At 37.0% G+C, this 16,715-nt stretch overlaps 1 protein-coding gene across 1 annotated transcript in view; it reads right to left on the reverse strand.

Moving 5' to 3' along the window:
• Positions 1-3,207: 3,207 nt before the first annotated feature.
• Positions 3,208-16,715, reverse strand: part of COL21A1 (collagen type XXI alpha 1 chain) — a 188,020-nt gene continuing 174,512 nt past the window's right edge. The window contains exons 26-30 of the mRNA XM_075923637.2: positions 14,747-14,893; positions 14,605-14,659; positions 14,039-14,239; positions 6,938-7,015; positions 3,208-5,973 (exon numbers count right to left, since the gene is read on the reverse strand). Coding sequence (XP_075779752.2) covers positions 5,786-5,973; positions 6,938-7,015; positions 14,039-14,239; positions 14,605-14,659; positions 14,747-14,893 — 669 coding nt within the window. The 3' untranslated portion in view covers positions 3,208-5,785. The remainder of the gene's footprint in view (positions 5,974-6,937; positions 7,016-14,038; positions 14,240-14,604; positions 14,660-14,746; positions 14,894-16,715) is intronic.

The following is a 16,715-nucleotide window of genomic DNA, read 5'->3' on the forward strand; positions in this document are numbered from 1 at the left end:
AATGCCCATGAAATGTAAGTACAGAGGCTGGGAACTATATGCAAAGCTGGATCACTGTGCAAAGCTGAAGTTCTCTGGAGGATTATACTTTATGATTAAAGAAGTTCAGCTTCTTGGTGTCCTTGGACTTTGGTGTAGATCCTGACTATCCTTGGAAGTCTTTATGATTGGTGGCTTCCATCACCAGTGTCCCATGCTGGGGATGGTATAGAGGTGCTTGTCCCCTTTCTGTGGTACGAAATATCTATCCCTTTGGCAGGCAGCATCTACACAAGCAAACTGCTATTTCGAATTAAATTTGAAATAGTGGAGTGCTTAATTTGAGTTTGGTAAATCTCATTCTACGAGGATTAATGCCAAACTTAAATTAGCTAATTTGGAATAAGCACTGTGTAGATGCTTAGTCCAAGGCCTCCAGACTTCCCAGTTTTCCCTGGTGGCCACTCTGGGCCAAACTAGGAAAATTCTTCTCCCTCCCCCCAGCCCCGGAACCCTTAAAGGGGCAGACTCTGGCCACAGTGCCTGAGCCAGCTCCAATACTGCTGGCCCAGAGCCAGCAGTCACTGCCCTGACCCAGTGGCCCCAAAACATGAGCCAGCAACCTACTGCCAGCCCTCCACTGCACCCCAGGAGCAGTCTGTCAGCTCCCAGGAGCCTGCCAGGGTCTGGAGAAGACAGGCGCCTTCCTGGTCCAGGCGGAGATCAGGGTGGACCATTCTCAGGTTTGGGGGGGATGCCCCCAATGTCCATGATCTCCACACTAGACAGAGGAACACAGCCATCTATGCCACCAAAGACCACATGCGAACCCAGGAACAGGTTTGCATGAAAATTAAGTTGGTCCGGCAAGACCCCCAACCCTGAGCTTCTCTGCCCCCTTCCTCCCCTTGCCTCCCCCTTCCAGTTCCCTCCTCCCAGGTTTCCCCATCCCCTCTCCGACCCTCATTCCTACCCCAGTTTCGGTCAATAAAGAGGGCAACCAGAGCATGCAGAGACACAAATGCTTTGCTGTCCCTCATCGAGGCAGGCAAGCAAGCAGGGAAAGCTGAGAACCTGCTGCCCAGAGGGGCAGGGGGAGATGTCCCTTTAAGCACAGGCATCAGATAGCCTCAGGCAGCAGCCACACACAGACACACCTGACTTGATATCCTGCCTGACCTGGTTCTGGCTGGCCTTAAATCCGAGTCTGTGTCCACTCAGTGTGGATGCAATATTTCGAATTAGTAAAATGCTAATTCGAACTGCGTTTTGTGTGTAGACACATTAATTCGAATTAGCTTAATTCAAATTAACTATTTTGAATCAAGATAACTCTGTAGACATACCCTGAGTTAGCTAAAGGGAGGGGTGGGGAACATGGGGTAGAAAAACAACTAGAGCTAGGCCCATGGGGTTCAGAACCTGGGGACACCAGGCCCTGTCATAGGCTGGCCATGGCCTAGGTGGTACGTTTTGCCACTTGTCATGTCTGGGGTAGTGCCAGCTCCTCCTGGAGGAAAAGGACTCTGCCTCCAACTCCAGGGATTAGTCAAAGCCCAACCAAGCTGGAGCAGATCCTTACAGTACTGGGGAAAGGTGCTGGGGCAATGAGGAACAATGACTTATCATTGTCAGCTTGCCCCAAAGCCTGATAGGGGCAGTGTTGCCACTACCTTCCATGGTTGACACTGGTCCTGATGCCAAATCGTGAATCTGCGAGGATAGGAATTTAGTTGTCATGGCAATCAGGTGTCCTGCACCAAGGCTGGTGCACTATGCATCAAGGCTGCAGTTACATTGTACAATACAGTGTGATATCATAAACTGGCCCGAGAACCTGAAAAGTAAAGGCATGTGGGCAACCTGCAGTTCCAGCTTTGACATTAAACGTATTTGATTTCATGGCTGTAAAACAAATTTACACAATTACAATTTTGGTTTGCATATGTGACGAACACCTAGGAATGTGGATATTGCCATACCAGGTCAGCTTGTCATCTGGTATCCCAGCTCCTCATTAACCAGCAGTTCTGAGAATTGTTAAAAATTCTTTAAAGGAATAACTTGTCCATTGGGGAAGTGTCTTCAAAATATGTATTAGTTTCCTAACTTATGCCCTGAAACACGAGACTTTACAACCCTCCTACATTTTATGTTCTTTAATATAAATGTGGATGTTCATTTTTCTACATGAAGAGCTGATTATTTTAATCCCCTCTCCCCCAACTTCTGGGCCTCAATGATATTTAGTGGCAGGGAATCCCAAAAGTTAAATGTGTTTTGTATTAAAATGTTTCTCATGACTGTTTTAAATTTGTTGATTTTTAATTTAGTTCTTTTGTGGTAAAAGAGGATAAATGCAAATACTCATATTTACCATCTACAACACTGTAGACATCTTTCATGTCTTCCTTTATTCATCTCTTCTCTAAACAGTCCTAATTTTTTCAATCTCTTATCATAGGAATGTCTTGTCATGCCTCTAATCATTTTCATCACTCACCTCTGAGTGCCTTGAGTTTCTCCTATGTTCTTTTCAAATAGTGTGACCAATGCTAAACACAAATTGAGTGTGTTCCGCTAATTTATATTAGATAATACTTTAAAATACAATTCTGTCTCATTCTTTTAAAATCCTAACATTTTGTTTACTTTAAGTGTCCTTTAACAACGAGTTGAAGTTTTCAATGAGCTCTCTACAAGGTCTTTGTTCCTCAGTGGTTACAGTTTGCTTAGGTCCAGCACTACGTATGAGTAAGGTTAGCAGAGGAGATTGATGGATAATATTTATGTATCTGTGCATACTGTTAAAATATTTATTGATTTAAAATTTCATGGTTGTGCAAAACTATGGGTCAGACAATTATTTAAAGACAATAGACTCTGAGATTCAAAAAGTTAGTTTTATAATTGTTAAAACACAAACTGTCAACATCACACGTCAAAAATACAAAGTAAATATTCTTAAATTAAACTCTAATAAGCAGCATTTTTCTTACTTTAACTAGCTGTAAAATTTGATTGTTGACAAATATTTTTGTTGGTTTGTATGTACAGTGAATTTGACATTTACCAATATATACACTGATAAAAATCTAAGTCTTCCAAGTCTTTGTATAAATAGTTCAAATATTCCTTCCAATGTGTATTACTTCATATATGTCAACAATTATTTCTATTGCCATCTTGCTGTCTATTTATTCATCTGCGTTTGTTGAGTCCCACTGAGATTCCTTGTAGTCTTTTCAGTTCTTGAATAATCTTATTTTGTCACCTGAAGATTTGACTATCATACTGTTCACTCCCCTTTCTGGATTATTAATCAATGTATTAAACAGATTTTATCCATTTTTACATGATTTATCTTCTCTATTTCTTAGCCAGTTTCAAATATATTACATACTTTCTCTATCACTCCACATCTATTTAGTTTGCTTAATATACTTTTGTAAGAGATGTGAAGGCTTTCTGGAAGTCCATATAAATTATTTTAACTGGTTCTCATTTTCTGCTATTTTGTTGGCACAAAGTATTCTAATACAATTCAAGAAGATTACTAGAATGGCTTTTGTTTTTTCTGCTGTAATGATGGATCTTGATACATGGTGAATATATAGTATACAATAGGAACATTTAAACATTGGTAGAGAAATGGACAGGATATAACATATTATAGGTTGAACCTCTCTAGTCCAGTACCCTACAGATCTGACTAGTGCCGAACCAGAGAATTTGCCAAACCATGGGAGGTCAATATTGATCTAGCAGTATTGCCAACACTTCAATTGCTTACTGGGCTCGTAGAAAACATTTAGGAATAAATTAGAATTAAATAACAGCACAGAACACTGAGAGCCAGGACTGGTTGCTGTAAACAAACTTTATGTGACACGAGAAACTTGGCCACACCTATGATAAGTGGACATCCGGCTAACTAAGATCATGCCACACTACGCATGCTGCCAGACCAGAAAATGGTAGATTACAGAGTTTCAACCTGTAGGCTTCAATGATTTATATCTTTGGCTTCGATGATTCTATTTCCTTTTTAATTGGGTGACTGAAAATCTCAAATTGAAGTGAGCTAAATTTAAAAAACATAGCATATGTGGATATCAATATAAAAAAAACCACAAACGCCAACATAGTATATTTCCAACAATAGGGTTTAAACAACGTATGGAATTATGCCATTTCTATAGGAAAGATTCCGGTATCCTTATTGAGACTGAATATTTCCTTAACTACACAATTTGGTCTTAATGAAGTCAGTGTAACTGCTCATGGAGCAATCAGTTACACAGTGTGAACTAAAGATATGAGACTCAGATTCTACATGATTAAAACCATTTCATGCTGATCTTTACATAAAATAATTGATGATGAATGGAGATTAGGGGGATAAGATTTGTACTTGTTTTAAGAGGATTTTCTGTACTGGGTTTTGTTTAGAGAAGATGGAAGGATACTAAATTGAAGAGCAGACCCCAGGTATAATATATATTATGTTGGTCTATCACAGAAAACAGCAAATTAAAAAACCATTGAATTTATTCATCACATCACCACCAAGTCTCTACAAAATTTTATTTTACCTTGAAAGTCGAGCTTATTACCACATTTTCATAGCATGACAACAGAAAAACAACACATCAGAAAAGTGATATAAAGCTTGATTAGGTGCAATACAAAGACTCTGTGCATTAATTTAAAAATGGACTCAAATTCTAATGGGAAATTGCTTTTTACTTAAAGTACAAGAAATATTTCTTGCTTGTGTTGCATACGATGAAAATTAACATACAAATGTCTTGCTTAAAATGGAAAACAAAGCAACATAACAAACATGGCTATTAGTAAGAAACCACAAAGACCTTTCATCTTGTGATCTTGCTTTTTTATTTTTGATATCTACAGTCCTTATGGAGCACAGAAAAGGGGATGTAATTTTAATGAATATTCTTAAGATTGTTAAACTTTGTTGTGCAAAATTGTGCTTTTTAGACTGCAGTTGCAAACCAATTAAAATTTATTTTTAAAATAATGCAGTTTTTAATACCAGGCAATGTATAACTCATTTAGGTTTTTTAGTTAGAAATGTGTCATTCTGAGGTGAAAACTCAGCCACATTCAATTTCACCCTTATATAAATTACAATTCCATTTCATGCCGATCTTTAGATACAATAACTGAAGACAGATTGGCTGAAAGCCCTGGTATAAAAAAGCCAAACATTTTTCAATATTATAAAAATAAGACACATGTTTTTGCTAATGAAAAGCCTTGAGCTATAAAATACTAAATGTACATAAACCAATGAGAGTCACACACATATGAAGTAACAGCTAGACACTTTCTTTCAAAATCAATAACTGTATATGTAGACTAAATGTGAAACATTTCACAGTGATTTACACCTGATCAATAAACATTTGAGCCCAATCCTGGTCCCATTATAATCAACAGAAGTTGTCTAGCAATTGTTAATGGATTTCAATGGCAGCAGGAGTATGAGTGGGCACTTAAATATTAAAAATCAAATATCATGATTCATTTTATTCATTAAACCTTAATGTCTCTTTGAAAACCTTTGATAATTAATCAATGATAGTTATGCATTTAAAAACCCAATATGAATGGAGATTCTTTTTAAACAGAATGCATAACCTTTGCAATCTTTACTGCTTTACCAAACCCGAGGTACTTTTTGCTCCTGTTTAAGGGATTATTTCTGGTCATCTTCCTGAGACTTGAAAGACCATAAAAGACAAGCACCATACCTATTCATGGACTAAGTCATTGCAAATTAATAGTTTGGTCCCTTTCTAAATGGATCTCTTCCTACAATTACACTAAAACATAATGATGGATCACAAATTCCTGGGGGTCCAGGTTGTCCTTGAATACCACGATTTCCACGTTCTCCATCATTACCCGGCTGCCCAGGTTCTCCAGGACGTCCCTCTTTACTCATTCCAGGTGGACCTTCAGGGCCTGGATAACGTACATAACAAAGAGACTATGCTGTATATATACACTATTAGAGATGGATCCAAGCTAAAATACTGAATTCAAATGCCCTGGAACTTTGGGGAAGTTCAGAATTTTACATCTGGCTTTTGTTTCTGTAGTAAGCCAAATAGCATTTCTCTTTCAGATAAAGGGACTTCTTTGGCACTAGATATACCGTGAATTAAATATTGGTTACAAATAATCATACTACCTATGTTGTCTTCCTTACTTGTTTAAAAAGATTTTAAACAATCAAGATGAAAACAGAGTTGACTAAAAATCAAAATAAAAAAACTCTTTAAAAAGAAACTTGTATAAATAGGTTTTGGTGCATTGTTGCTTTATCATATAGTCCAGGTCACTGTGGGCCAGAACCAAAGGACATAGGCACCTTCCATTGACTTAATTGCCTTTGGTCAGGTCCTTCATCTCTTTAACTGTATCAATTTTATATTTTGACAAAGCATACTATTGTCTAAAATACAGTTTTACATGAAAAAAAAACAGTTACAGTGAGGTTTCATTGATTTATCAACCTGGACTTTCTGACCCCCTCTACCTCCTACTGGCAGCAATTACGTATGGGTATTTTTTCCATTTCTTAAAATCAGGCCTATTGAGTTTTATTACTACCTCCATTACCTCAAGGGAATTTTGCCAGTTTCAAAGCTCTGTCTACCAAGAAATAGGGTTTTGAGTTACTTACAGCTGCAAATATCTACCCATGATAAATAATATGTTCTGCAGAAAATGAAAAGCAGTAAAAACACACATGCCCACCATGTTTTCCTTTGTGGCAACCAACATAAAAAAATGATATTATTTAAACAATGCAAATTATAAAATCTATTTAAACTTAAACTCATAATATTAATTGTAATTAATAAATAACATTTTCAAAATAATTCACATGCAATGAAATCTACCTGTCTCACTCACGCCTTACCTGGTGGGCCTGCGGGGCCTTGTATTCCAGGAACCCCAGTTCCTTGGCTACCCTTTTCTCCATTTTTTCCTGGTACCCCTGTAGAATACCAAACACATACACACATGTACACTAAATATTGTTTCCCTTTGAGAAACTGAAAAGTGGGGGAGGACTAGATGAGTGGTTGTGCATTGCTATACAGTGTAATTAATTGCCTTACTTATCAACTTAATTTCATTTAAAGAACCAATGACAAGTAATTTCTGTTGAAGTAAGAGTGTGTGTGTGTGTGTGTGTGTGTGTCTATTATATATAGTGGAAGGGAATAGATAATAGATGGGACTGATGGTGAAGGCAAATTCTGGCTTCCCTTTCACTGGTGGCATTTTCAGTAGTTCACATAAAAAATAAATGTGATGCTTTGAACATGGTTTCTAGTTGAAACAGAATATATATATGTGGATTAAAAATGAAAATCTCCCTTTCTTTGGTGACAAAGACTGCCACCTTTTTCGGCCTTTGCTGAGAAGCCAAGAAGATTAGTAAGCATTAATGGAGATAAAAGGATCTAACTGCTGAAGCCAAAACTTCAGTATGTTCCAGAATTGTTTTTCTGGGTCATAGACAAAAATGTCACAGAGAACTTTCAAAATGTTCATCAATCTACTACTAGCATCCTGCTGGCTGTTTGTACTTTACATATTCTTCTCAGAGATTCTTTTGATGCTGTAGAAATATAGTAGTTGCTGATACCCATGCTGGTATATTTTGGATATTACCTTCACATTCACAGTGATCCAACTCGAGTATGCACTTAGCTATAAAAATAGAAGACTGACGTTGAGATGGAACTAGCAGACAGACTTGTTGAAAGTGTCTGGGTAAGAATAACTGGGGTAAAAAAAAACCCCAAAGGTCATGTCATGGTAGGGTTAGGGTACAGACCATCTAACCAGGAAGAAGAGGTGCATGAGGCTTTTTTTTTTTAACTAACAAATTATCCAAAGGACAGGAGTTGGTGGTGACAGGACAGTTCAATTGCCCGGTATCCTGTTGGGAAAATATCACAGCAGGGCACAGTTTTCAACAAGTTCTTGGATTGTATTGGAGAAAGTTTTTCATTTCCGAAGATAAAGAAAGCTACTGGGGGAGGCTGTTCTAGATTTCATTTTGACAAATATGGAGGAACTGATTGAGGATTTGAAAGTGGAAACAACAAATAGTCCTGTGACACCTTAGAGACTAACAAAAATATATACTATCATTAGCTTTATATATATATATATATATATATATATATATATATATATATATATATATATTTCTTAGTCTCCAAGGGCAGGCCCACACTAGGAAATAATTTCAGAATAACTACATTTAAAATAACTCCTGAAATAACTAGTTTGAAATAAGCTTATTCCCTAACAAAAAGCAGGAAAACAGATTTTGAAATAACCAGTCCATTATTTCAAAATAACGGGCTTTGTAGTGTGCATGCTCTGCTTATTATTTTAAAATGAGGGGAGTTATTTAGAAATAATTCCCTAGTGAACACTAGGGCTAAGATGCCATAGGACTACTCATTCTTTGTCAAGTTACACACTAATATGGCTACCCCTCTGCGACTTGAATGTGGAAGGCAGAGTGGGTGAAAGTGATCATGAAATGATAGAGGTCTTGATTCTATGGAATGGTAGTAGGGAAAACAGCAAGATAAAGGCAGTGGGTTTCAAAAAGCCAGACTTTAGCAAACTCAGGGAGTTTGTAGGTATGATCCCATGGGAAGCAAGTCTCAGAGGAAAAACAACCGAAGACAGCACTTTCTCAATGAGAGTTATTCAAAGCACACCATTCCACTAGCTAGAAAAGATAGGAAGCATGGTAAGAGACCAGCTTAGCTTAACGAGGAGTCTTGAATGATTTAAAAATAAAAAAGAGTCTTACAAAGAGTGGAGAGTAGGTCAAATTACAAAGGATGAATATAAACAAATAACACAAGTATGCAGGGACAACATTAGAAAGTACATGGCACAAAATGAGATAAAGCTATCTAGAGACTCAAAGGTAACAAGAAAATATTCTACAAATATATTAGAAGCAAAAGGAAGACCAAGGAGAGGGTACACACATTCTCAATGAAGAGGGTGAAAAATGGTGGAGGTGCTTAAAAACATATTTGTTTTGGTTTTCACCAAGAAGGTTGGTGGTGATTGAGCAACTAACATAGTGAATGTCATGAAAATATGGTAGGTTCATAAGCTATAATAGGGAAAAAACAAGATAAAAATGTATTAGACACATTAGATATCTTCAAGTCACCAGGGCCTGATGAAATGCATCCTAGAATACTCAAGGACCTCACTGAGCAGATATCTGAGCCATTAGCTGTTATCCTTGAAAAGTCATGGATGATGGGAGAGATTCCAGAAACCCGGAAAAGGGCAAATATAGTGCCCATCTACGAAAAGGGGAAATAAGGACAACCCATGCAATTAATCTTAACTTTTGTGCCAGGAAAGATAATGGAGCAAATAATTAAGGAATCCGTCTGCAAACATCTGGAAGATAATAAGGCAACATGGATTTGTCAAGAATAAAAAATATAAAACCAACCTGATAGCTTTCTTTAACAAAGCAATGAGCCATGTGAATGAGGGAGAAATGATAGATGTGTGATATCTAGATTTTAATACGGCATTGGATACAGTCTCAAATGACTCTCTCATTAATGAAGTAGGGAAATACAACCTAGATGAAGCTACTAAAAGGTGGGTGCAAAACTGGTTGGAAAACCATTCCCAGAGAGTAAATATCAATGGTTCACAGTCATGTGGGAGGGTATAACAAGTAGGGTTCTATGGGGGTTAGTTCTGGGTCCAGTACTGTTCATTGATTTAGATATTGGCACAGAGAGTACTCTTACAATTTGCAGATTATATTAATCAAGGGGTTGTAAGCGCTTTGTAGGTTAGGATTGCAATTCAAAATATTCTTGACAAACTGGAGAAATGGTCTGCGGTAAACAGGATGAAATTCAATAGAGACAAATGCAAAGTACTCCACTTAGGAAGGAACAATCTGTTGCACACATACAACATGGGAAATGACTGTCTAGAAAGGGATACTATGGAAAATAAGCAAACATCATTCTGGGACATATTGGCAGGAGTGTTGTGCACACTACATGAGAAATAATTATTCCACTCCATGCTGATTAGGCTTCAACTAGAGCATTGGGCCCAGTTCTATATATTACATTTCAGGAAACGTGGACAAATTGGAAAAAGTTGAGAGAAGAATACAAAAATGATTCAAGGTCTAGAAAACATGACTAATGAGGGAAGACTGAAAGATTTAGGTTTAATTAGTCTGGGAAACAAAGACAGAGAACAATACAACAGCTTTCAAGTACTTAAAAGGTTGTTACAAGGAGGAGGGAGAAAAATTATTCTCTGTAACTCCTGATATTAGGACAAGAAACAATGGGCTTAAATTGCAGCAAGGAAGGTTTAAGTTAAACATCAGGAAAAACTACCTAACTAACTGACAAGGTAGTTAAGACCTGGAATAAATTGCCTAGGGAGGTTGTGTAATCTCCACCATTGGAGATTTTCAAGAGCAGATTAGACAACCACCTGTCAGTGATGGTCTGGGACTTGGTCCTGCCATGAGTGCAAGGGATTGAACTTGATGACCTCTTTAGATTCCTTCCAGTTCTATGATTCTTTTCAAGTAAACTCATTGAAGTCAAGGGAACTAGTCACAGGCTTACATTACATCCTTTGCAAGACTGTGGCTCATATTACAGAAAGGAAAGGGTACTGGTACTCGAAAATATACAGTAGAGGACAATGAGTAGTAAAAGCCATGAGGTTGTAACTGCAGTACAAATATAGGAAAACTGGAAAAATTAGATTAATATTCATTAGAAATTAATTATAAGAAAATATATACAATTTAGAAGAGCATGCTATAAAAATTATTTAAATAGGTAAAGCATTTATAACAAGTGGAAAGTAAAGGATTCTAAAATACTATAAAGTAAAATTTAGAACATACACACCAAATTCAGACCTGCTGTAAAAAAGAATATACATTTAAGTGAAATGCATGTATATTGAATGTATTATTTCAAATGCAACAAAAGATAATTAGAGGTTGAGGAAAACCATTCAGCAGAGGGAAAAATAGACATAGAAGTTGATTTTACAAGAAGAGCCACATCACCTCTTCACAGACTCAAATATTAGTATGGCACTTTTATAAGAAGTGAAACACCTTAGTAGAATCAAGTGCTAATCATGTTCTTGTGGAATTTTGAGCAAGAGTGAGCTATAGAGTATTTCAAGACTATCAGGATGAATTCTAAAGGATACAAGGCAACTAAATCACTTCAGTATACAACATAGGAATACAGTACTAACAGCAGCTTGCTTGGAATCTTTTACTGTCCAAAATTTTAGCTCAGAGGTTTATAAAATGTTCTTTAGAAGATTAAAAATATCTTTTCTAGGGGTTCCTCCTTTTCCAAGATTATTAATTTTTTCCATATAATGAAACATTGTATCTTGGCTCTCATGCATTTCCACTGGTAAATGGCAATTTTCCTAGACTTCTCCAGTTAATGCCCAGCCACTCCAAAGAAGTAAAATAGTAGAGGAAAATATCAATCTACTACAGAGATTTTTGAAAGTTCCCCTAATAAATTGTTTGAATGGAAACTAAGTAAGATGGAAAGATGGAGAATGACTCTGCATTTTTCAAGAGGCCAAAGAGGCTAAAGGCTTTTAGTAACAGAGAATAGACTCAATATCCTCAGCAAAGAAGAGCCCAGAGCGTGAACAAAAAGACAACACACCAATAATTGGTTCAGGTTTCCTTTTTTTTTTTTCCTATGAAGGATTCATAAAGTGTAACTTAGTAAGGAACCTGAGATTTGACAAGATCACAAGCCTAGGTGATATGATTACTGAATAGTGATTTTTATGCAGAATCTATTAAAATTAATTTGATTACTGAAGTGAGAAACAGCATGAAAACCAGGAATAAAACCCAAGTATCTGAATTAAAAGTTCAGAACATCATTACCAGACAAGATATAAAGTACAATTCAACCTTTCCAAGAATATAGGTGAATTAGGCAGCTATTCTCTTGAGACCCTTCAAAAGTACCCCAAAATAGTAGAAGAAACACTGGCCTGACATACCCCTATTTCTACTTTCTTGACTGAAGAAAGGTTTCACAAGGTATAAGTTCTGAATGTAGCTCATGGAGCACATTTCTTTGACCAACCTATATTAAAGGATGTCTAGTGAGGAATCAATTTGTATTGTTTCTTGGAGTGATAAATTAAAGCCGATTTCAATTAATATAAATCTTTAAGAGCAGTCATTACTCTCATAGAAAACAAAACTAGAATGCCAGATACACCAGAACCAAAACTGCTTCACTTTTTATATTAGGTGATAATTTAGAAGGAATTTTTTGTCAAAATGTTTTTCCAGTGATAAATGTGACTCTTGTGATACTGAATTTGCCACAGGGAATTTAGATATTGCAGATTTTTAAATTATTTTTCTGTTCACTTTGGGTCTTTCCAAATGAACACATTTTGGTTCGTGAATAGAATTAACATGTTTTGGGCCATTTCATTATTAATCTGTTGCTACCTGACTTACACAGTGCTCTATATCCTTTGTTCTCTCTGTCAAAGCTGAGCTGAAATTAAACGTTTTGACATTTCCAAATAAAAAATTTTGGAACCTATTATTCTGAGAAAAAATTGAATATTTTGCCTTTTTATCCTGAGTGAGGACAAAAAGTAAATGTTAACATAGCAGAATTTCCCACAGGACAGATTTTCTAATTTTTGACCTGCTCTAGCCAGTGGTAGATTATGCTTTTGGTCCCTGGATCAGAGCAAGTGGGGGCTTCTTCCCACTCCTTCCACATGCATTCTCCCCGCACTCCACCACAGCACTCCTACGAAAGAGTGAGGCCCCATGCCCCAACCGTGCTCCCTGGCAGGAGTGCTGGGCATGTGGGGCAGGGCAAGCCTTGTACCCCAACCCTGCTCCTTCTCCCCAGCAAGAGTGCTGGATGGAGCAGGTCAGGAGGCCCATTTTTCTGGGGAGTCCCTACTGCCCCCAAGCACTGGCCCTATTGGCCCAGTAGCTAATCTGCAACTGGCTCTAGTATTGGTCCATTGCTTGCAGGTGAGCACTTTCCTTGCTTACAAGTTTATCACTGAGGATAGCCAAAGAAAATCATTTTTAATTGATTGCAAAGTGCTCACTATGAAAAGGGCAGGCATAATTGCAGTTGTCCAATCTCAGAAGGCCTATATGAGTGCAAAGACTATGCAATGCTAGATCACAGATAGAATCATAGGGTTGGAAGAGATCACAGAAGGTCATCGAGTCCAACCCTCTGCCCAAATCAGGACCAACTCCAACTAAATCATTCCAGTCAGGGCTTTATCAAGCCAGGACTTAAAAATCCCTAGGGATGGGGATTTCACCATCTCCCTAGGTAACCCATTCCAGTGCTTCTTCACCCTTTAGTAAAACAGTCTTTCCTAATATTCAACCTAGACCTCCCCCACTGTAACTTGAGACCATTGTTCTTTGTTCTGTTATCTGTCACCTGATTAGTTCCATAAACACTATGCCAGAGAATTCTGTGAGGCACACTAGCTCTCACTGAGGTGCAGTGGAGCCACTCTATATCACTCTATATCATGTATAAGGCATGACAGACCAATCCTAGGTGATTGTAGGCACAAGGTAAAATCCCATATTGTGCTAAGTTGGGAGAAACCAACAATTTTTTACTTCATCAAAAAATCTGGACCCAAACCCTGGTTCTGAAACCACCGCACAAGAGCTTTCTGATCCAGATTTCAGTTCTGTAGCCTCACTCTAAAATGGCTGGAACTAGAAAAATTAAATCAAGCATCCCTCAACTTTTGAAAGTGAGTGAGTGTATCCTGAACCAGATTTCACAGTTTGGGCCCCTCTCAACTCTCTACTGCTATCCATTCAGGTGCTATTCTGAAAAGAAGATGTAAAAAAAGTAAAAGCTATATTATTTGTTTTGTGAGATAGCCATGCAGTTACCTTTGGGCCCACGGATACCAGGAGTCCCAGGAGCTCCTGGAACACCTGGAATACCATCATTTCCTGGCAAGCCAGAAAAACCTCTAGGACCTTCTGGGCCTATTGGACCGGGTGGACCAGGAAGTCCTGGGGAAGTACTTTGGGATTGACAATGGATGCAGTTTTGTAGCCTTCCACTTCGAAGGATAACAGGCAACTGGGCTAGGGGAATTCAAATGAAAATACGTTAGACTGTTCTGAGAATGCCACTGAGAGAATATTACTATTCAAGATAAAAATAACCACATACCAAACTACACAAATAAAGATTTAAGATAAATCATTTGTTATATAATCAGCAAAAGCAAAAAATATGGTTGAGGAGAAAGAGGTGGTAGTAGTGAAGTAGTATGAAGACCTACAGACTCATAAGATTTGACATTATCACTGTTGTATTTAATTATATCATAAGAAGCTGTAGACAGTCCATTGTGTTAATCTTGAGTTTTCTTAGAATAAGAATTATCATGAAAGGTGCCAGAGCAATTTAAATAAAGAAAAAATGCATTGTAATCTTTGGGACTTACTTCTCAATACATCTGTGCAAACCTGCCGAATAAATTCTTCTGAAAATTCCCTTCCCTGAATTGAACATAGAAGATTTCAAAATACATGGAAAGTTGTTTTATTAAAGTGAATGAAAATTGCAGTATCAGGTTCTGTACGTACAGGTTTTCCATCTGCTCCAGGTAGTCCTGGGTACCCTCTGTCTCCCTGTTGTCCTCTTGGACCAGAAGGTCCAACCAAACCATGAACACCAGATTCTCCTTTTTGCCCATTGAGGCCTCTAATGCCTGGATCTCCTTTCTCACCTTTCTGAAATCAGAGGCAACAAAAACAGTAACCTAGATTTTCCACATGGCTCCACAACTGAAAAAAAAAATTAATCTTCATTGTGAGGGGCTGGCAGCAGTTCACTGAGATGCATTCATCAAAATTAGTATGAATTAATTCATCTGTGGAGATTATCTTGAGAGACAATATTAATAGATCTATACCTACAAAATCATTTAATTATGTGGATTTTTATAAATAATATTTAAGTATACTTACTAGAAAAAAGTTAATTTGAAATAATTACTGTTACAGATATTTTGCACAGATGAAACTTTAAATCCTAGGCAGAACTATTTTATATATAACTATTTTATACGGTTAAAGGGAAAAAAATATTAACTGGCTCTCTCCTCTTTTTGATGATACCACAGTTAATACAAAACATTAAAATCTTCTTGGAAGATTATAGGTCTTGTCTACACATTAAAGAGACAGTGTGTTAGAATTTCCTTATGCAACATCAACAAATGAATTGTTGAATAAATTCCAATGAGGTATACCTAGAGACAGTAGGCTTTCACGCTACAGAATTCTACCCACTGTTTTCTATGCAAAATGTGTTTGCTATTTTATAGGGAATTGTGCTCTTAGTTAAAACTTTGTAAATTTGCAGTCCCTTTCATACAATGCAATTATAAATGTTGTTTGTTTCACAGACATTTTAAAATATCTTCATGTGATAATTAAGGTTTAGAGATTTTCAGGGTCTGGAGGACTTACAACTGCTTTGGACTACAACAGAAGCTGTATATGCTGACAGCTGAAAAAAATCAGACTTTTTTTAGGTATCCAACAATATAAATACTTGACTAGTCCTAAAAACCCATTTATGGAAATATGACACAAGAAAACAAATTACTTGTAAGTTGATTTATTCTGAAATAAATTTTAAAAAGCGAAGTGTTAAAAAACAATGCAACCCAGAAAACATGGCATCTACTGTAGAACAAAATATCAGGAGTCAAGCCAATGAAAGAAACAAAGACAAAATGCTGGAATCATAAGCAAAACTGCTTACAGAATCTGCCAAAAAATAAAATGAAATTGCTGAAGGAATGTTTTCTGCAGCAAATCTTGGTCTTCTAATGGCCAGCCACATTCAATATGTAGCCTTATTTGTTGACCATTGCTTTTCACAGAGAACATCAAGAAAAAGAGAAGAGCTTAAGAAATGCTGTAACATCCTGATGGGAGAGATTTTATATTAAAATTATTCTTTTATACAAAGTACTGAAATAAAAATTATTTTGTAAATAAACCTAAAGGAAGCTTACATTATAAGCGTATAGCTTTTATCAGTACACAAGATGAAATCTTATTTATTTGGAAAAAATGTAATAATATAAAGAGTATTAGAAAAAAAATTTCAATATCCCATGAAAGTATGCCCCAGTATTATAGTGCTGTAGAAAATGCAATAGGTTCAGATGAGGAAAGCTGAATGGTTCCATGACAATTTTTTACTGAGCTGGGCTATGATTCAGCAAGATACTTAAACACAAGTGTAATTTGAAGGATAGTTATAGTTCTGTTGAAGCCTATAGAATTATTTGGTTGCTTACTTGCTTAAGTACTCAGTTCAAGTGGCAGAGGGGTAGCCGTGTTAGTCTGGATCTGCAAAAGCGACAAGGAGTTCTGTGGCACCTTATAGACTAACAGATGTTAGTCTATAAGGTGCCACAGAACTCCTTGTCGCTTGTTCAAGTTGGGCCCTGAAAAATAAGGTCAGCTACAGAAATACAACAAAACTTCTTTTAGTAAACCCCAACAGGAAATGCCAAAAACTGATTGTGTAAAGAAA

The sequence above is a fragment of the Pelodiscus sinensis genome, chromosome 3, assembly GCF_052426305.1.
Source record: "Pelodiscus sinensis isolate ZL-2025 chromosome 3, ASM5242630v1, whole genome shotgun sequence".
In the NCBI taxonomy this organism is placed as follows: domain Eukaryota; kingdom Metazoa; phylum Chordata; order Testudines; family Trionychidae; genus Pelodiscus; species Pelodiscus sinensis.